The 18,001-nt window shown below is 56.6% G+C and overlaps 6 protein-coding genes across 6 annotated transcripts; 3 read left to right on the top strand and 3 right to left on the bottom strand.

The window, feature by feature from the left end:
• Positions 1 to 539: 539 nt before the first annotated feature.
• On the top strand, positions 540 to 5,816 carry IE81DRAFT_324971 (hypothetical protein). The gene is made up of 2 exons (XM_025514383.1): positions 540 to 2,563; positions 2,645 to 5,816. The coding sequence occupies exons 1-2, from the start codon at positions 704 to 706 to the stop codon at positions 5,429 to 5,431; spliced, it is 4,647 nt and encodes a 1,548-aa protein (XP_025368215.1). The 5' UTR covers positions 540 to 703; the 3' UTR covers positions 5,432 to 5,816.
• Positions 5,737 to 7,941, bottom strand: IE81DRAFT_342325 (hypothetical protein). The gene is made up of 2 exons (XM_025515689.1): positions 7,256 to 7,941; positions 5,737 to 7,170 (listed from the first exon to the last, which is right to left on the bottom strand). The coding sequence occupies exons 1-2, from the start codon at positions 7,586 to 7,588 to the stop codon at positions 5,911 to 5,913; spliced, it is 1,593 nt and encodes a 530-aa protein (XP_025368214.1). The 5' UTR covers positions 7,589 to 7,941; the 3' UTR covers positions 5,737 to 5,910.
• Positions 7,942 to 8,496: 555 nt separating this feature from the next.
• IE81DRAFT_324969 (Bet v1-like protein) lies at positions 8,497 to 10,392 on the top strand. Its single transcript, XM_025514382.1, has 4 exons — positions 8,497 to 9,101; positions 9,303 to 9,626; positions 9,730 to 9,960; positions 10,053 to 10,392. Exons 1-4 carry the CDS (start codon positions 8,837 to 8,839, stop codon positions 10,244 to 10,246), a joined length of 1,014 nt encoding a protein of 337 aa, XP_025368213.1. The 5' UTR covers positions 8,497 to 8,836; the 3' UTR covers positions 10,247 to 10,392.
• Positions 10,393 to 10,895: 503 nt separating this feature from the next.
• Positions 10,896 to 13,103, top strand: IE81DRAFT_324968 (putative phosphoribosyl-5-aminoimidazole carboxylase). Its single transcript, XM_025514381.1, has 3 exons — positions 10,896 to 11,021; positions 11,098 to 12,764; positions 12,834 to 13,103. Exons 2-3 carry the CDS (start codon positions 11,118 to 11,120, stop codon positions 13,026 to 13,028), a joined length of 1,842 nt encoding a protein of 613 aa, XP_025368212.1. The 5' UTR covers positions 10,896 to 11,021; positions 11,098 to 11,117; the 3' UTR covers positions 13,029 to 13,103.
• Positions 12,874 to 15,106, bottom strand: IE81DRAFT_315746 (calcium-dependent phosphotriesterase). Its single transcript, XM_025512538.1, has 6 exons — positions 14,172 to 15,106; positions 14,060 to 14,073; positions 13,828 to 13,981; positions 13,677 to 13,739; positions 13,452 to 13,589; positions 12,874 to 13,359 (listed from the first exon to the last, which is right to left on the bottom strand). Exons 1-6 carry the CDS (start codon positions 14,897 to 14,899, stop codon positions 13,164 to 13,166), a joined length of 1,293 nt encoding a protein of 430 aa, XP_025368211.1. The 5' UTR covers positions 14,900 to 15,106; the 3' UTR covers positions 12,874 to 13,163.
• Positions 15,107 to 15,403: 297 nt separating this feature from the next.
• Positions 15,404 to 17,892, bottom strand: IE81DRAFT_324966 (hypothetical protein). The gene is made up of 2 exons (XM_025514380.1): positions 17,212 to 17,892; positions 15,404 to 17,122 (listed from the first exon to the last, which is right to left on the bottom strand). Exons 1-2 carry the CDS (start codon positions 17,573 to 17,575, stop codon positions 15,804 to 15,806), a joined length of 1,683 nt encoding a protein of 560 aa, XP_025368210.1. The 5' UTR covers positions 17,576 to 17,892; the 3' UTR covers positions 15,404 to 15,803.
• Positions 17,893 to 18,001: the final 109 nt, after the last annotated feature.

The following is an 18,001-nucleotide window of genomic DNA, read 5'->3' as shown; positions in this document are numbered from 1 at the left end:
TCTCCGGCGCGCACCTGCTCCCCTGATACGCCGAGGGGCACACCAAAGCCATTGCTGAGCAGCTGCACCCTTAGGGCTTACAGCAGGATGGGTGCCCAAACAGACAGACAGATTTCTGTGTGTGGTCCGCTTGTTGACCATGCCAGCTTAACCGACGGTCAGACCCAGCGGGATGAGCCCCTGGTCCGGCTTAGCGGGCTCCTCTACCCTACCCTACCTGCTGTAACGTCCTCACACATGGCCGCTGGAGAGATCTGTACGCCCCTTTCTCCTTTGCCGTCACCGCTTTCGCCCCGACCGTCATACGTCTCTCCGCTCGGTTTCACCTTTCCCTCTCCTTTCGTCTCTATGGAGTGTGATTCGGCCCTCGTCTACTCCATTCACCTTCATCCTTACGTCCGTCTCTTTTCTCTCCCTCATTCTAACATTTCTGCAAGCGTCTTGGCCCTTCCTTCGTCCCCACAGTCATTTCTCGAAGATCAAGCACCCTCCATGCGCCGTTGATACCTAGTCCGATCATCACGATTTTGACGACCTCGCCCCCCCCCCCCCCCGCCCGCAACTTCATTCTCCTCCTCGCCTCTGATCGACACGAGCCTCACAACCTCCAATCGTGCCGTAGACATCTGCTTTAGCTTACAGTCGACCTGGAACCAGTCACTTTAGAGCAAAGCCCTCTCAAGAGGCGCGAGTGGACGGCGCAATGGCGTCCGCGAGCCCAGCTCCCGCGCGTCCCTTGAGACACAAGACGAGCACTTTGAGACCTGGAGCAGGACATGGCATGGGGACAGGCAGTGGTAGCGGAGCAGGGCTTTGGCTTTCAGGTAGTGCAGAAGCGGCCGACGACGCCAAGATGGAGGCTACTGCACAACAGCAAGCCACTGAGGAGCCGCGAGAGGTTCCCACTTCAGCAACACCATCTCAGCGCTCAAGCGCACAGCGCACGTACCACATTGCGGCGGAGGAACTCATTGCCCGAAGCCCCACTGCTTCAGTTGATGCTGGTTTGCAGCGTTGGAATGCTCTCGAGGCGCAAAGGAGCGCTCAAGTGTCCACTGACGAAGAAGTAGATCTCAATCTGAGCTTCGACTTCACTAGCCAGCTCGAGGGCCAGACACGCTCGCCCGTCGAGAGGCTGAAGAAGAGAGTCGCTGCTACAGTGGAGCGCATGTCGGCAACTCTGGATGACCAACAAGATGGAATATCGGTGCAAGTCGCGCCACCTTCCCCAAATGCACCCTCTCCAGCGCGTGGCATGTCCGAGGCCGCCAAGTGGGAGACGAGGCAGCGTAAGCGGCCTCCCGCACCGTTGTTCTTCTTGCGCAGCGGTAAGAGCGATAAGCGAGCGCATACAACTGGCGACCGGGCAGACGGGGTGGAGGTCAGTCACTTCAGCCCCATATCTCCAGCTGCTAACGAAGTCGAGGCGTTGCCAATCACACCTCTGAGCTCTACAAAACGATCCGCCGACGCCCAGACATCGATCGACTCCCAACAGCGCTCGGCACCTTCGACGCCGCGCTCGGGCAGATTTTCGTCCTCCTCGTCTCCTCGTCCGGATCCCCCCGCCACGTTGCCCCCCACAGAGCCTCTTCCCGCTCTACCGACTGGTGCGGACATCAGCGCTCTGGTCAAACAGCAACGTCTTCGCGCTCAACAGAATCAATGGCGCAAAGTTAGTGGAGGATCAATGCCAGGCACACCCACCACCGAGGAACCGCCTGCATTGCCTGACCTGATGACTCTTCCTCAGCCTTCACTCACGAAGGGCCAACAGAACACCTCGCTCGATCTTGCGCTCCCTCGAACGAGCCACGAGTCTGTGGAAGTGCTTGCCAATGCAGCGTCTGATCCTGCTTACGACTATAGAAAACATTTGAGCAGACATCATCAGCACGCCGCTTCAAAGAGCTTGACGAGCAGCACCGCAGAGCGCACCTCAAAAAGTGTGCGTCGACGCCATCGAGCCCGCAACAGCGAAAGCAGTGTTGAGAGTTTTGCAACGGCAGCCACTGGCGTTTTCCCGGCTGTCACTACGGAGGAGGCGGCGAACACTAACACCAACGACACGCTCATGCCCATACCGCGCGGAAATGCGCTCGGCCTAGACACAGGCAGCGCTAATATGGCATTGCAAAATGGTCCTTCTCTCGAGGTGCAGACAAGAACTCTAGCCTATCCCCCATCCGAGGCCAAGACAAGTCCCGGAACGCCGTTCTCCGCTTTGTTCTCGGAGCCCGGCACGGCACGCACAGTTGGTGGAGGTAGCGAATACACGCGCTCTACCGCGAGCGAAGTGGGAACACCATCAGGCACGTTCTCCAAGCTCACGGCGGCCGTCAGCGGCAAGCGCAGAGGCTCCTTGGCCGATGCGCTGCTCTCCTCTCCGCCTCCTCTCTCCGCCGTTGATATGCTCCGTGGGCACAGTGCTCCGACTGGAAGCCTGTTCCGGGATGTCATCGAAGAAGAGCATCTGGCACCGAAGGCCGAACGTGAGCGCACCACAAGTATGCCTCGGAGCGAAACCCTCGAGTGGATTAATGCGCAGAAAGCGATGAGCGTGGTGAGTAGTCCCGCTCCTTTGCAGACTCGCGCGATACTTAGCGCTGACGCTCGCACCCGAACCGCAATGTGATGTCGTCAGGACGATGCAGAAGACGGCGCTCTGGCCAAAGCCGCGCCGACCAGCGTTACCACTCATGAGCTGCGATCAACTGTGAAGCGACGCGTGAGCGAGGTCAAAGGCCCTTGGCCTCAGTCCCCCCTTCTCCTGGACGCCTCTAGCTCTGAAAAGCCTTCCCATCCCGCGAGCGTGTCCGGACAGACGGCACACAAGCGGCTGAGTCTTGGAGCGAAGTTCGGCGCTGGCATAGGGCTTGGTCTTAGTCAAGCTCCATCCTCGGACGCCATCGTGCCGCACGGGCTTGACGGCTCGGTCTCTGTACAAAGGGCTGCCATCTCGCCCGCACACGGCCTTCAAATTCCCGGCGATGCTGGGGCGAAGCTTTTGGCAGCCCCAGCGGCCTCAGTGCTAGAACAGAATGACCAGAGTCTGCGTCCCTCGCCAAGCATGTCATCTAGCGTAGAAGGATTCGCTTGCAACGTCACGCCTCCTGCTCCCACTCACGCTTTGCCAGATACAAAGCACACAGTGTCTTCACCTCCTGTCTTGGATGCTGATCGTACACCTCGAGCGCCTGCACGTGCACGCACAGCGACTATCGCTGGAGATATCGAACGCAACTCCGCATTGTCGATCGTCCCAGGTGCAGCCGACACGCAACCTTCGCGTCCAAGAAGCAAGGCACACACCTCTGCTGCATCCGGATGGGGCGCGTTGGCCAACCTTCGGTGGGGCAACAAGTTCTTCAGCATCGCTAGCAGCTCTGGTCTGACCTCGCACGGTACGGACACCCAAGCAACGAGCGAAAAGCGCTCTCCACCTATGCGCTCCCTCACCTTGCTTGAGAAGCGTGACACTCGCGACAGAGACGGGGCCGCCGTCGCGGCCCAGCGTCGTGCCAGCTATGGCCACAGGAGGTCGCATTCGCGCGAGGACCTTGCAGGCATCTTTCCCCATCTCGAACGCTCTCAGCCTTCTGCTAGTGGCCGAGAAGCAGGTATCGCGTCTGCTCCTGCTACGGCTATTCTTCCTTCTACACCTAGATTTTCGTCTCTGCTCGAAGATGTTGAAGGTGTCGCTGCAAAGCCGGAAGCGGCTCATGTTCAGAGCCGCGACAACAATCGCGTCAAGCGCAGATCTCGTATTCGCTACCTGTCCAATGGGCACGAGATACATCTCGACATGGGCGAACCTAATGAGCCGGCGCCCAGCCGAGAACAACCTCAACGACCTGGCTCCCTTCCTCTCGACGCCATCAAATCGCCTCGCGTGGCTGCAAGCCCTTCTGGATGGACTCCTCGCCTGCATTTCGGCCCGCTTTGGGGCAGCACAGCTCCTGCAAGTCGCGCTGATCAGCGCGTCGGCCGCACTGAGGCTGAGAACTCGAGCAGGCCCGTAACTCCTGGATCACCTTGGCTCGACTTTGCGGAAGGCGACGGCGGCCTGCAAGCCAGTCAAGATCGCGCTGAATATCTCGCAGCTCACGCAGATCAAGAGCAGCGGTCGGCGCAGCCGTTGCCCGAGGAAGAAGGCATCCGCCGCCGAGGTGCTGGGCACCAGTCGACACCCTCGCTGCCTCCCACGGCTACAATCATCCCATTCGGTTGGGCCACTGGAGCCAGCAAGCGCTCGAGCGGCAGTGCGCGCGTGCTGTTGCATGACAGCAGTGCTGCTGCTGGAACGGTCATCAACGTCGAAGATAGCCAGCGAAGGCCAGTGCAGACGGCGGGCGGGCCTCCAGGTCATGGCCGCCCTATGAGCATCTTTGTGCCTAGCGCGGTAATTCAAGAACACCTCATGCGCAACGCTGCATTGCAAGTCAGTCGAATGCGCCGCAGACGCTCGCAGTTCCCCCTGCCTTTGGGGGGCCCACATGCGAAGCTGGACCTGACTAGCGTGCCATCCAAGACGCTCTTCTTTGCCGGCTTCTTGGGCATGCCGTGGCTCTGGCTGATCGGTGGCTGGTGGCTCTCTTCTGAAGGGCGCATTGCGACTAGAGCGCCAGCTAAAGTGGAGTTCTGGCAGCACGAAGCCAGCATGCGCGAAGCCGCGGAGCGCGACGCCGCTTCCAGGCTTGGTGGTGCGATATTCCCTTCTCAGGGCTTGGCTGAGCGTAGCGAAGGCACCCCTGCCTCAGACGCGACCGGGGAGCAGGCTGGCGTCGCAACCTCGGGCAGTGGAGCGACAGTGATCGAGCACCCAGCAGATGTTTCGAATGGTACTACGCACACCCTCCGAACGATGCGCAGCCATGCCACGGTGCGAAGCAACGCATCGTCTGCGTGGGCGGATACTTCGTCGCGCGAGTCGCCCCAGTCGGACAGCATCCCTCGAAGCAGCAGACGGTCGGTGTCCAGCATCCTAGGCTCCAACCCAGAGATCGCGCTGATGCGGTCTCCTGTGCGAAGCGGAGAGGCGACGGCTGTTCCCCAACCTGAGACGGTGTTGGCGCTCGCGCCAGTAAGAGAGTCGCGCGAGAGGGCCTCCTCTCGGCCACCCAGCGTGGAAGCCCTTCGAGCTGTGTTGGGGGATCGGGACACGCGTGTGCAGGTACACGAAGCTGCTCAACAGGCAGCCTCCTCAGGTACTCCGCCAAACTCGACCATGCCCTACAGCTCTATCCCAAATGGCCAGCCCAGAACTCACAAACGAAGCCGCAGCATTGGAGAGCGCGTCAATGCTGCTATCGATCACTGGGCTGGTCTTGAGCGCTTCGTGCTCCTCAACCGTATCGCAGCCATTGTCGCGACCCTCGTCGTCATCTACGGCTCTGCAGCAGCAGTCACTGTAATCGTAGGAAGTTTTTGAGGTGTTGTCGTCGCGCTGCAAAACGCCTGCGGCGTCCTGGCGCACGACGACCATCTCTCCTACTCGGATTCTTTGCGCACCTTGTCTCGCTCCTTCGTGCGCGAGCTCTGCCACTCTTCCGAGTATTGCGCAACGCATAACAAACGCCTTTTCCTTTCTCTTTTGCATCTTTGTCCACTTTCTGTCTCGATTTCTGCCCCTTGTCTACTCTTGCATCTTTTCGTTGACAGCGCTACCGCGCAGGTGCGCAAGGCACACACTTTCTTTTGCTCCAAAACACGCTCATTCAAGCCACCGCGCTCGTAACCAGCTCTGCCATACCATTTCAGATACTATCCAAATGCTGGACCGAAATGCATCATCATCTTTATCACTCGGTGCTTTTTCGCTTGTGCTGCCATCGTGTCTTTGGCTTTGAGCCACAGGAGATCGTCATTCTTTGCATTGCCTGGCTTCCTGCATGAACGAAGCTCAGAAGTCTATGCCCAGTCCTGCGGTTTCCTTAGCACCTTCATGGTCTCCCTTTCGCGCCTGCTCTGCTCCTTCTGTTCCGTAGAGAGAGTAGCGCTTTCCTCTTCCTGCTCACTACCAGTCTGTCCTACACCACTGTGCCTCTCCACGTACTCCCACCTAGCTTCGAGCGGCAGACTCATGAGAATGCTCTCGATCCTAGCACCTGGAGTCTGCAATCCAAATTTGGTGCCACGGTCGTACAGGAGGTTGAACTCCACGTATCTTCCTCGTCTAAGACGTTGCCATCTCTCCGCCTCTGGCGAGGTAGCCATCCTTGTCCTCCTTTGCAAGATGGGCAAGTAAGCCGGCAAGAAAGCGTCGCCCAGCTCGCGCACCAACGCGAAGAGGGATTCTCGATCGTGCAGCTTTTGTGTAGGTCGAAGTTGGACTTCTGAAGGATTCGCTGCGTTTGGTTTTCCTTCTTGAAGCAAGATCCGAGCGCTTTGCGTTGCTCGAGGGAGTGTCAGATCGTCGAAAAAGATTCCTCCTACCCCTCGCGTTTCTCCCCGGTGAGGCAGGTAGAAGTATCGATCGCACCAACGCTTCCATGCGGGATAGCATGCAGTCTCGTGCTTGTCCGCAGCTGACTTGAGCACCTCGTGGAAGTGCTCCGCATCTTCCGAATAGAGCAGCATGGGCGTCAAATCGGTTCCGCCTCCAAACCACCAAGCACATGGCTTTGTGGGATCAGAAGGATCATAACGAGGATTGACGGAGCCATCCGCCAGGACCGGAGGATGCGTCAATTCGAAATAGCGGTAATTGAAGTGCACCGTGGGCGCATGTGGATTGCGAGGGTGCACTACGAGAGAAAGACCAGTAGCATAGAATGGAAGACCTTTGACTTCGGCCTGTACTGAAGAAGCAGAGCCAACTGGGCCAGTGCCGAGGCCCAGGTCGTAGCCCACGCTGTCTAGTAGTCCTGCATGATCAGCGCTCATCTGCTGTATCGCCCTGGGCGGCAACGAGCCATGAACGATGGAAATGTTGACCCCTGCTTTTTCAAACGTTTCGCCATCTTGCAAGATGCAAGAGATGCCTTCTCCGCCTTCTTTTCTCAACCAAGTATCCACGAAGAAGCCTTTGGAGCCCGTCTCCTCATCGGTCAGTGCGCTGACTATTTTGTATTGCAAGAGCTTGACGTATGTCTCCATGCGCGTCCTCATCGAGGCCGATGAGTCCGTCAACACTGTTGGTCGCAGTGCAGAAATGTCCGGCACAGAGGACTGTACGAGGATCGCAAGGCGCTCAGCTACGAGTCAGCTCCCATCGACGACTCGCACTAGCAGCCCGCGTGCGGACAGGACTCACCTTGCCCCCTCCCACACTGACATTGCCCACCTTTGCAGCAGGAATCGTTCCATCGCACTGCACTCCGCTTGCCGTGCTATTGGTTGACCAGTTGAGCGCCAAAGCAGCAGCAGCGCCGGCGCCCACAGCGAACGAAGCCGAGACGGTCCTACTCCCACGATTGTATGCGCCGCTTTTGGCACCCCTGCCAGGCGCCGATGAGTAGGCCCTGCGACTCCACTCTCCCGCTCTACTAGCCGTGCTCGAGTTCAATACCGCTTGAGATCGCAAGCTCGAGCAGCGTATGCGGCTATTTTGCAGCCGCAGGAGGGAGTGGCTCCTTGTAGAGCTCATGCCGCCGCCAGATGCAGCAGCGACTGCGCTTGACTTAAGGGCTCTGTGGGTGGGTCAAAGAGCGGTCTTTGGTGTCAAGATCGTGAGCGCAAACAATTTGTCGGGCTACCCCCAGCACGGCTCCGCGAAGTTCGGCTATTTGCTTTATGCTGATCGAAGGATTGAGCCAGGAGGCAGGCTGCTCGATTGATGAATCAGGCGCAGCCGCAGCTTCGTCACGATGAACAAAGGACCAAGAAAAGGCACGCCAAGGTGGCTCGGTCTTGCTGCTTGACCTGATGGAGCACACCAAGGCGAATGCACTTGCCGATCAGACACGATTCGTGAGTCGAAGTCGTGAGAATGAGTGCATGATGTCCGGCATAAAATTAGATATAGCGTGCTCGACATCCTTCGCGCAATTTGAGTCTTGAGTTCTGGATGCATGCCAGGGCGGGGTTGCCAAATCACGTGATTGATGTCTACGCGGTGGGACGCTTGCCCGTGCTTGTCCACGCGCGTGCAGGGCGGGAGGAATCACGATCAATGTGGAGCCATGCAGCTATGTACGGTCCGACGGCACATCACAGCAGACGTCTTTCACACGCGTACTTTCATGCGCATGCAACCCCACCCCTCTGCCGGACAGTATATATATGGCGCGTGATCAAAATAGGTGTGTATATACAGTCACGAGTGGACTCGCATCAAGCTTCCAGCAGAAGTGTGGGGTTTGCCTTGACCAAAAGGCAAGGAAGGAGTGAGGCGGCTCTTTTGGCCGTGCAACAACGCTGATGCACCCCTCATCGTCTGTGTCCGTGCTTATTCGGTTGCTGCGTTCAGTCTGAGTAGCATATATTATTGCTGCGCTGTGTCAGCTGCTGCTCAAATTGATTCGCCTGCTGTTCTCCGCGTCCAGAAACATACACCGCAAGGAAGCTGTGCGGTGCTGTGTTTGCTGCACTTGGCTTGTGCGGCTGACCGAGCTAGCCATATCGCAGCACTCGATCGTGACTGTTGCCCCCTCTCGCCTTGTCCTCACGCCTGGCTTTTTCACGCATCGTGCGCTGCACTCTGACTCGTGTGTCTGCGCCGCATCTTGTTTGATGCTTGAACATCGGGAACGTAAGGCGGCTTTCAGAAGCACGGGTCGTGACTCTACATCTCATGCATACGTATCCTGCGCTCCTTTCTAATCATCTTCCTCACCGCTACCACCAACAGAGTCCACAGGTCCCCTTTCAACTCCCACCGCTTCCCTTCCCAATCATGTCGCTCAACATTCCAGACAACCCCGCACCTTCGGGGTACGTTCCCCGTCCTGCCGACTACACTTCGGCCATCGAGAAGGCTACTCTGCTGCTATCAGAGCTCAGAGCTTCTTCGGAATGGGAAGATGCTGGAGAGAGGGAAGAGGTCAAGTTGACCAAGATTGTCGATCCTGCCGATCCCTATGCTGTGCCCACCACTAGAGGAGAGACGATCGTGGAGAACGCTACGCCCGCAAAGGTGCTCGCAGCTCTCATGTTGCCAGGTGAGTGTCCAGAATGACTGCGAAAGACTGTGGATACATGCAGACACTGGTAGACAAGCTCTGAGTGCTAGCCGAAGCACATACGCGCATCGACTCGCGTGTTCTTCCTCACAGATAGGCTTCCAAAACTGCGATTCTGCCCCGAGACTCGACTGCTCTGGCTGGCTTGTGCTCACAATTCGTCCCTCCTTTCCCACGCAGGTATCCGCAAGAAGTGGGACCCTCGTCTAGAGGAAGGCTACCCCATCGCTCGCTTTTCCCAGTCCTCTTACGAGCTGTACAGCGTGATGAAGTCGCCCTCTTACTTCATTTGGGCACGCGACATTGCGGCGGTCCAAGAGTCTCATTGGAAAGATGGAAATGTGGAGATGATCCAAGTCAGCGTGACGGACGAGGAAAATTTGCCGGACGCCGGAAGTTATGCAAAGAGCCGAACGCGCGCTACTGTGGACATCTCGGGATGGAACATCGAACAGGATGGCGACAATGTCAAATTGAGCTACATCGTAAAGGTCCACTTGAACGGTGAGACAGCATACACAGCATCGGCGACCTTGCAGTAGGCTGTGGGAAAAAGACGTGTGCGATCTGACCCATCTCCACATTCCCACTCCCCATGATTTTGCAGGGAACATTCCTACCTCGGTAGTGTCCATGCTGGCCCAAGAGACGCCAATGTGCGTCGGCAGAGTCCGAGATGTCTTCTACCAGCACGGTTTCGTACCCTACGAGGTCATGTCCGGACACAGCAAGGGAGAGTACCCAGATCACAAGGTGGTTTCAGTGACTCAAGTGTTCGAGGACGGCGATGGCACCGAGGCTACTGCAGGTGCTCGCAAGTGGACCGGTTCTTACCGCGGTGAGTAGAGCTTCATTGCGCAGGGGTGGTACCTTTCAAGCTCGCATCTAATGTCTTCACACCCTCTATTTCTCGTGTTGGCCCTGGAGCAGGCGCCGAGCCGGACACTATTCACATTGCGTACGATGGCGAACGTATGTACAAGGATGGAGTGAGCGTGACGATCGGTGGAGAAGGCGCTTCGGCCGTTAGCTCGTCCGTGGACGAGGCCAAGAGCATCATTACCGTCACTGTGGGCGCCGAAGCGAAGGACAAGGACTTTACTGTCACTGTCGAGCCCAAGTGATTGCCAAGCATGGATCAACTTATCGATCATCTCTTGCACGGGTCCAGGGGGTCTTCTTGAGACTAAGACTTGACCCGTCTCGGATCACTGGCACCTCTTATTTCGTCTGACGAATGAACAGCAATCAATGCCCTTGACGACCGCGGATTTGGTTTGGAGTGTACCCGAGCGAAAGAGAATCGTGAATGTTCGTGATTGAACTTTCGGAACGTTTTGAAGCTACTTGCAAACTCGCACAGCGATCCCTTCGGCCCAGACCACTTGCGTCTCGTGAGCGTGGAGGGCCGCGTCACGAGAGCCGTGAATGCTGCATGGTTCACTTAGCAGCCCGCGGCACGCAGGCTTCGCGCTTGTTCCTTCGCGGATACAATCTGCCGTGGGTTCCGAATGGCCTTCTCGGCGCACTCAAATGCTGAAAGCGAGTTCGAGTTCGAGTTCGAAAGTCATTCGAAAGTCACTGCTGCATGGCGATGAACAGGTGTGATTGCAAGCCACCTTGGCGTATGCGTGTAGCTTTGGACAAGCGTGAGGAAGTCCTCTGACGTCTCTCGTACGAGAATGACCGCGCGATGCCTCTTCCCATTTCGACGTGATCAGAATTCTAGCATTCGTAATTTCAAGATCTTCGAGAGGCTATTCAATCCTCACCATCCTCGCATACACCTTGTCCCTCTGATGGGCTCTCATTCTGACTCACACCCCATATTAGTCTCAAGAAGCATCATGTCGAGCTCTGGGATTGCTAGAGTGGAGCCGCGGGTAGTAGGTGTGCTAGGTGAGTCGTGCTGAGGCGAGTATGTAAAGATGGCACGCCTGACAGCTTGCTGACACCTTCTTCATCTGTTGCCCAGGCGCTGGCCAGTTAGGTAGAATGCTCGTAGAGGCTGCTGCACGACTCAATGTCTCTGTCAGACTGCTCGACGTCGGCGACTCAGCACCGGCGAAGCAGATCTGCGACGTCCCCGCTCAGGCAGGCTCGAGTGCTCGAAGTGAGCATATCGACGGCTCGTTTGCAGATGGAGAGAAGATCAAGGCATTAGCAAACAAGGTGGACATTATTACCGTAGAAATTGAGCATGTGGATGCTAGCAAGCTGCAAGAAGTTTTGGATCAGGGATTGGTCAAAGAGGTGCATCCTACGCCCGCCACGATCAAGCTCATTCAAGACAAGTTTGCACAAAAGGACTATTTGAGGAACAAGGGACTGCCTTGCGGAGAATTTCAACCACTGCCCGAGCCCGCTCAGAATGCCAGCGACACAATTCAAAGCCAGGCGAAAGCGATCGAAGAGGCGGGCGACAAGTATGGATATCCGGTCATGATCAAGTCCCGCACGCAGGCTTACGATGGAAGGGGAAATTATGTAGTCAAGACTGCGAGCGACGCATCCGACGCTGTCAACGCGCTGGGAGCAGGCACACGAGGACTGTATGCGGAGAAGTGGGCGCCATTCGAACGGGAAGTCGCAGTGATGGTCGTGCGAAGCTCCACTGGCGAGGTGCGATCATATCCAGCTGTCGAGACGGTGCACAAGAACAACATCTGTCACAGTGTGTTTGTGCCGCTTCGGTCCAGAGATGCGAGAATAGGAAGCAGAGCTCGAAAAATCGCGGAAAAGGCAGTATCGACATTCTCGGGAGCCGGAGTATTCGGCGTGGAATTATTCTTGATGGGCGATGGCGAGCTGCGGATCAATGAGATCGCGCCTCGACCTCACAACAGTGGACATTACACCATCGAGGCCAGCGAGACGAGTCAATACGAGAATCATCTGAGAGCTATTCTTGGCCTGCCGTTAGGAAGCACGGAACTCAAAGTTGGATCGGCAATGATGATCAACCTTCTAGGCCTAGCGGATCTGGACAAGGATAAGGATGCCATCGCAAAGACTTATGCGCCCGCAGTTGTCAGTCTCAACATTCCTGGGACGACGGTGCACCTGTACGGCAAGAGCGGGTGCAGGAAAGGAAGAAAGATGGGTCACATTACCATTGTCGGGCCTTCTGATGCAGCGGTGAGAGATCGCCTCGCACCAATCCAGGATGCATTGAATGCTGCGACAGAAGCAGGAGAAACCGGCAAATCTCTGCCCGGGGGCCTGACTCTCGAGGGAGCCTCTCAAGCGGCCGCTAAGGCTTTCAAAGAAGGGCCATTTGCTGCCACGTCTGCACCAGCCAAGTCGGCGCAGGACTTCAAGCATCCCCATCCTCTGGTCGGGATCATCATGGGCAGCGACTCCGATCTACCCGTCATGCTTCCAGCTGCGGAAATCCTGAAAAAGTTCGACATTCCCTTCGAACTGAGCATCGTCTCTGCCCATAGGACACCGGACAGGATGAGAGACTATGCTAGAGCCGCGCCTAGCAGAGGGCTGAGGTGCATCATTGCTGGAGCGGGCGGAGCAGCGCACTTGCCTGGCATGGTCGCTGCTCAAACGCCGCTGCCTGTCATCGGTGTGCCCGTCAAGGGTAGCACATTGGATGGAGTCGACTCGTTGCACAGTATCGTGCAGATGCCAGTGAGTGTTATCTCGAGCTTCATCGGAGCGTACGACGCCTCTAAATTGCACCTCCCGCTCGACTTACAGCGCGGCATACCAGTCGCTTCTGTGGCCATCAACAATTCAACCAATGCGGCTCTGTTGGCGATTCGAATACTTGGTGCTGCAGATCCGCACTATTTGGAAGCGATGCAAAGCTACATGGATGCGATGGAGCAGGAGGTCCTTGGCAAAGTCCAAAGGCTGCAGGAGCAAGGTTGGGACTATGCAGTGAAGAAATGAGATGAGAGTGCGATTTGCATCTTATATATAGCCTTTTTTGTTGGCTTGCAGCCCTGCGTTTTGGAGCAGTTCATACTGGAGCGCATACGTCTTGCGAACTGCAAGCGATACTGTCATCACGTTTCTCGCTCCAATTCAGTAGCCTTGAAGTCTACCAGATCTGGGGTAGGAGGCGATGGGTGCAGGCTGAACATGCGATGCGACGCGCAAGTACCAGATCGTCTCTTCAGCCAAAAGCAGCAAGCGTCCGTCTTGAACCATGACGACTTGCGTGCAGCCCGTAGGCAAGGAGAAACGGTACAGAGGCTGACCAGTCCTGGGTGCATAGACTCTGCAGCGGGCGGGGGCAGAGTGAAGGATTCTCGCTCAGCTTGCAACATCGACGACCTGAAGGGGGGTTTTGAAGTAGGGAAAAGCACTCACTCTAGACCGCCGCCTGTGCAGGTGTACACGTTTCCTTTGGAATCCGTCTTGATGCCGTCGGCGATGCCGGTCGGCACGTTGGTGAAGGTCCGCTTGTTGGAGACGATTGAGCCGGTGGTGTCGAGGTCGAAGGCGTAGCTGAGACCGCGCGGAGTCGTGGGTCGATTCAGCTGGCCTGGGCTACGGGCCGCGCAGCACGCTACTCATATCACCGCGGGGACTCACATGACGGCGGGGATCGAATAGTCGTCCGTACCTGCCCCAGTCTGGGCGAGACCGGTCTCAGTGCTGCGATCCGGCAGGGTCAATCGTTCGTAAGCTACCACAATGGTCATGCTCAGGGGAGAAGAGTGCTCGACGAATGTTTTTGACGTACACGTAGAGAGTTCTGGCATCGGGACTCAGCGCAATCCCATTCGGTGTGGTGATGGTTGCGTCTATCATGCGCAGCTCGCCTGTAGTTGGGACGAAGCGCCAGGTCGCTTTGGCCTGCGCAACGGGTGGCTTGAAGTTTTGAAGGACTCCATAGTCTTACGGGGGGGCCAGGGTGGAGTCAGCCTGCGCAATTCTCCCGGCGGGATGTCAGAGAGCATCACACCGTGACACACCTGCATCTGTGAAGCTGTTTTTTTTTTTTTTTTTGATTGAAGAAAAGACGACGAAAGATGAAGGCTGTTGTGCGCAGCAAGCTGGAGCGGAGGACTTTCACTTCGGACTCACAATATTGCGCCTTTGGGGTGGACTACAACGTCGTTGGGACTGACAAAGTCTCTGCCGTAAGCGTTGTTGAGCAAGACTTTGGGCTTCTGTTGGACGTCCGAACGGTTGACGAGGACTAAAGATCCAGGGAGATTACCTCTGCCGGTGTTGCAAAGCAACACAGCATCGCCATAAGAAGTCGCACCGTTTGTCATTTGGATATCCTCAAATTGCGCTTTACCCTCGACCAGAGGGCTGTAGATGGTCTCGACGGAATTCTCAAACGTCGCGGTGCCGTTCTTGGCGAGCGTTAGGGCGTGAGGCAGATTGATTCTGAAATTGGCATTGTTGGTCGTCAGATTGCTCTTGCCATTCTTGCCCCCGGCGTTGGAAGCGAACCAGACGTCTTGAGTATCTGCGAACCAGACTGGAGCTTCGTGCGCAAAGGCATAGCCTGGCCGGTGGACGAGGATTAGTGCCTCGGGATCGCGTCCCAGAAGCTTGTCGCCTGCCGAGCTATAGGTTTGAAATTGAGGCTCGGCATCCATGGATGAGATGCTATTGGTCACGCCTGACCATGGCTGAGATCCATTTCGAGCAACGAAAGGGACAGGAAGCGCTGCCAAAGAGCGCAAATTTAGACTGGTATGCGCCCGCTTTGTTTCTGGCGCAGAAGCGCTGCTCGAAGCCAGGCAGGCCGCGAGGAAGGGCAGCAACAGCAGGCTCTTGGACACGCTTTGGAGCTTCATTCTTCAAGTGTCAGACTGGAGGCTTTCTGCTTGCCGTGAAACCTGAAAGTCTGAATTGCTGTGCTCGGATCGACTTGTTGATGCGAGACTCGGACCGGCTCGGTCCCTAATTCAACAGATTGTTGTAGCTTTGACGTGCCGAAGAAACATGCAAGCTAGCCATGCACCTACCCATCCCCCCACATTCAGTAGTGATTCACATTCAGGTTCACGATTTGTGAGTCGTGCGGAAAATTTGCAGGTCGAGAGGCGTGCATGATTGAGCCAGCTAAATCTGACTGTAGGTAGCCTGCTCATATGCAGGGATTCATGTTGGGCTAGCAGGTGGAGGCGCGCAGCGGCATCGCTGCCAACACTTGGCTCTCTCGTCCACATCAATCACAACTTTGGTCATTACGAATCAGCGGCCCGTACTTTCACCTACACCAGCCATGTCAATAGCTGCTTGTTCGGAGTGGTCAGGCGACACTTCATCTCAAGAGACCTCCCTTTCCCCGTAATCATCCACACTTGGAGTGCGACGGTAGTGAACGCTGCAATGCGCTGCGCTTGGCTTGGAAGCGCCCACAACGTGGGCGGAGACTGGATTGCCCGCATCAACGGCCTTTCCCAGCCCATCTCCTATGGAGATGAGGATCGCAAGAATTTGTCCACACTCTTCGCCCAGCTCGATCAAGTAGGAGGGGGGCAAAACTACGAGAGCAAGTTGCACGTAGGGCATAGAGGGCGTGCATCGATGAATCCATTCGCCGTGCTCTTTACAAGCTAATGGATGTGGAGGGACGAAAGACCAGGGCAAAGTGAAGTCAGAGTGGTTCGTACGTGGTGGTAGGATACATCGTTGTCGGGAGAAGATGGGGCATCAGCCATGAGATTCTGCCATTCGTTGGCAGAATGACCGAGTTCAGAGATCTTGCTGCTTCTGATCATCAGAGAATCCGAGCCTAGCGCTCTCTTCGTCGATCTCTTTCCAGACGCCAGAAAGGTTCTCGCTTGCCCACTCCTGGCCTGGAGCGATAGACTTGCCATGCTCGTGCCCCTTGGGCATGATGAAGCTGTCGATAAGGTGGACAGCACCGTTCGCCGTTGGAATATCTTGGACGACGACGGGCACTCCTTGAACCTCGACACGCGTCTGCAGAGGTCCGCCACCCGGAACGAGGGGGTAGCAGTACACTTTAACGGTGACGATCTCGCGCGAAGGTTTTTTGGTGGCGTCAGCATCTCCGTCATGGTGATGTTTGTGCTTCAGCTTCGGCAGAGCAGACTGGAGCTCATACGTCGTCACATTGACTGGCAGCGGCTTGTGCTCGACGCTGTGCTTGCCGTGGATTGGGAAAGCTGCCTTGTCCTCATCGAAATCGTATTGATAAACCGCGTCGGCATAGACAATGTTGATGGGCAGAGCGTGAAGCATGAAGGCCTTGGCCAAAAGTCTGGTGCCGAATGGAGAGAGAAGGAAGAACTTGAAGCGGGCAGGCACTTTGGTCCACGCAAGGTTGGTCGGGGCGAACAAGGTGATGCCAGGCTCTCCAGGACCAGGAAGCGCAGGAGCTTTGTATCCGTCATCATCCTTCTCCTCGAGGATTCGAAGGAACTGCGCAGCATGTCCCGACTTATCATCATCGTGCTTGAGGTGCGGCAGCGTGAAGAAGCCAGCGCCCCCAGTACGGTACAGAGCCGTAGCGGTCGCGCCAAGATTGTATGCGCTGCCGAACAAGACAGTCTGGAAATCGGATGGAGGAATGAGCAGGGGCAGGGACACTGCGTGCAAGATCGATCCTCCGGAGGCCTTCACATCAGGCTGCACCAGGCGAGAGAAAAAGTTGAAGTAGACACCGGGGCGAGGGAGCAGGCTCTTTCCACTTCTGAGGCGGAAAGGTGCTCCACCGAGCAGCTTGCCAACATACTTTTCCGCGCTTGCCGGTATGACGAGCTCAGTGGCGACACTGCTCTTTGCCGCGATCTGCTTGGCGGTGACGGCGGCGCCCGAATCGGGTGCGATGAGGTGGTAGCGCACAGTCAGATCGATCAGGTATCGAATCGCTGCGCGACGCTTGCGCTTTTCTTCGTCATCGTCATCTCCAGATGAAGCGCTGAGCTCGTCCACGGACGACTCGAGATGAGCCCAGTGGGCAATGACGGAGCGGGGACCGTATATGCTAGCCGTGGTGGAGTCAATATCGGAGCCGGCATGGTCATCGTGATGCCAGTTGAGTGGTGCTGAGGAGAAGGGAAATGAAGACGGAGTGCGTCAGCGACGCGTCAAATGACAATGACCGGCTTGTCGGCACGTGCTCTAATGAGCTCACCTAGCAAGGTAAGCTTGTCTTTGCCCCCGTCCAGCAATTCCTTGGTGGAGTCGGAGCTGTAGTTGAGGATTTTGGCAAAGAATGACAAGTCGGGCGTGGACTTGATGATCTCGAGCAGACTCTTGTCTTCGCTGCCCTCTACAGGGCCACCGAGAGACTCGTAGGTGGCTTGCACCTGAGCCGCATTGCCGCCTAGCCAGGTAGTGAACCGCTGGATCAAGCTGGCCGGCGCGCTTGGGAGACCCAGGGCGGTAGAGAGAGTGAAGGCATCAGCTGCTGCATCTGCCGAGGAGGTCGAGATGGATGCGGCCGAGACGCAGCTGGCGCCGAGAGCAAGCAGGGGGGCTTGAAGAAGGAGTTTCATGTTGAGCCAAGGTAGCTGTTTGTGCGGGCTGCTGGGGCTCGAAGGAGAGAGCGGCATCAAGACATCATGAGCATGTATTTGTACCTTTAGCCCCCTCTCTCCTACAGCTGTCCTTTCCCACTCATGACCGCAGACTACCTGTCGGAGCTGCGATGCCGAAACCAAAAGTTGCGATCAGACCCTTACCATCCAACGTGCGCACCTGTATACGTCAGACCCATAAAGTAGGCGGCTGAGCTGTCCGATCACGAACGCAAAGAGCGCCCGCTGTGCATTCACCACAAACGTCGGCCGTCCGTCTGACGGAATACGGTATGGTGACAAATCAAAATTAGTTGGGCAGCTCAGAAGAGGCTGCCTGCCATCTCGTGATTGCTTGGTGTGCAGGAACAACGTGAAATTAGGCATGCGGGGTTTGTGCAGCGC

The sequence above is a fragment of the Ceraceosorus guamensis genome (assembly GCF_003144195.1).
Source record: "Ceraceosorus guamensis strain MCA 4658 unplaced genomic scaffold IE81scaffold_50, whole genome shotgun sequence".
Taxonomy (NCBI): Eukaryota; Fungi; Basidiomycota; class Exobasidiomycetes; order Ceraceosorales; family Ceraceosoraceae; genus Ceraceosorus; species Ceraceosorus guamensis.
This window is presented reverse-complemented; position numbering and strand designations above follow the sequence as displayed.

What these genes read in the sequence shown, in the direction of transcription:
- IE81DRAFT_324971 (XM_025514383.1), top strand. Translation starts at nt 704, where the DNA reads ATGGCGTCCGCGAGCCCAGCTCCCGCGCGTCCCTTGAGACACAAGACG. An exon ending in CGCAGAAAGCGATGAGCGTG is followed by an intron (nt 2,564 to 2,644) that starts GTGAGTAGTCCC and finishes TGATGTCGTCAG; the next exon opens with GACGATGCAGAAGACGGCGC.
- IE81DRAFT_342325 (XM_025515689.1), bottom strand. Translation starts at nt 7,588, where the DNA reads ATGAGCTCTACAAGGAGCCACTCCCTCCTGCGGCTGCAAAATAGCCGC. An exon ending in TCAGTGTGGGAGGGGGCAAG is followed by an intron (nt 7,171 to 7,255) that starts GTGAGTCCTGTC and finishes ATCCTCGTACAG; the next exon opens with TCCTCTGTGCCGGACATTTC.
- IE81DRAFT_324969 (XM_025514382.1), top strand. Translation starts at nt 8,837, where the DNA reads ATGTCGCTCAACATTCCAGACAACCCCGCACCTTCGGGGTACGTTCCC. An exon ending in CGCAGCTCTCATGTTGCCAG is followed by an intron (nt 9,102 to 9,302) that starts GTGAGTGTCCAG and finishes TTTCCCACGCAG; the next exon opens with GTATCCGCAAGAAGTGGGAC. An exon ending in GTGGACCGGTTCTTACCGCG is followed by an intron (nt 9,961 to 10,052) that starts GTGAGTAGAGCT and finishes GCCCTGGAGCAG; the next exon opens with GCGCCGAGCCGGACACTATT.
- IE81DRAFT_324968 (XM_025514381.1), top strand. Translation starts at nt 11,118, where the DNA reads ATGCTCGTAGAGGCTGCTGCACGACTCAATGTCTCTGTCAGACTGCTC. An exon ending in ACAGTATCGTGCAGATGCCA is followed by an intron (nt 12,765 to 12,833) that starts GTGAGTGTTATC and finishes CTCGACTTACAG; the next exon opens with CGCGGCATACCAGTCGCTTC.
- IE81DRAFT_315746 (XM_025512538.1), bottom strand. Translation starts at nt 14,899, where the DNA reads ATGAAGCTCCAAAGCGTGTCCAAGAGCCTGCTGTTGCTGCCCTTCCTC. An exon ending in GATGCCAGAACTCTCTACGT is followed by an intron (nt 13,740 to 13,827) that starts GTACGTCAAAAA and finishes GCCGGATCGCAG; the next exon opens with CACTGAGACCGGTCTCGCCC. An exon ending in TATTCGATCCCCGCCGTCAT is followed by an intron (nt 13,590 to 13,676) that starts GTGAGTCCCCGC and finishes GCGCGGTCTCAG; the next exon opens with CTACGCCTTCGACCTCGACA.
- IE81DRAFT_324966 (XM_025514380.1), bottom strand. Translation starts at nt 17,575, where the DNA reads ATGAAACTCCTTCTTCAAGCCCCCCTGCTTGCTCTCGGCGCCAGCTGC. An exon ending in AGACAAGCTTACCTTGCTAG is followed by an intron (nt 17,123 to 17,211) that starts GTGAGCTCATTA and finishes CCTTCTCCTCAG; the next exon opens with CACCACTCAACTGGCATCAC.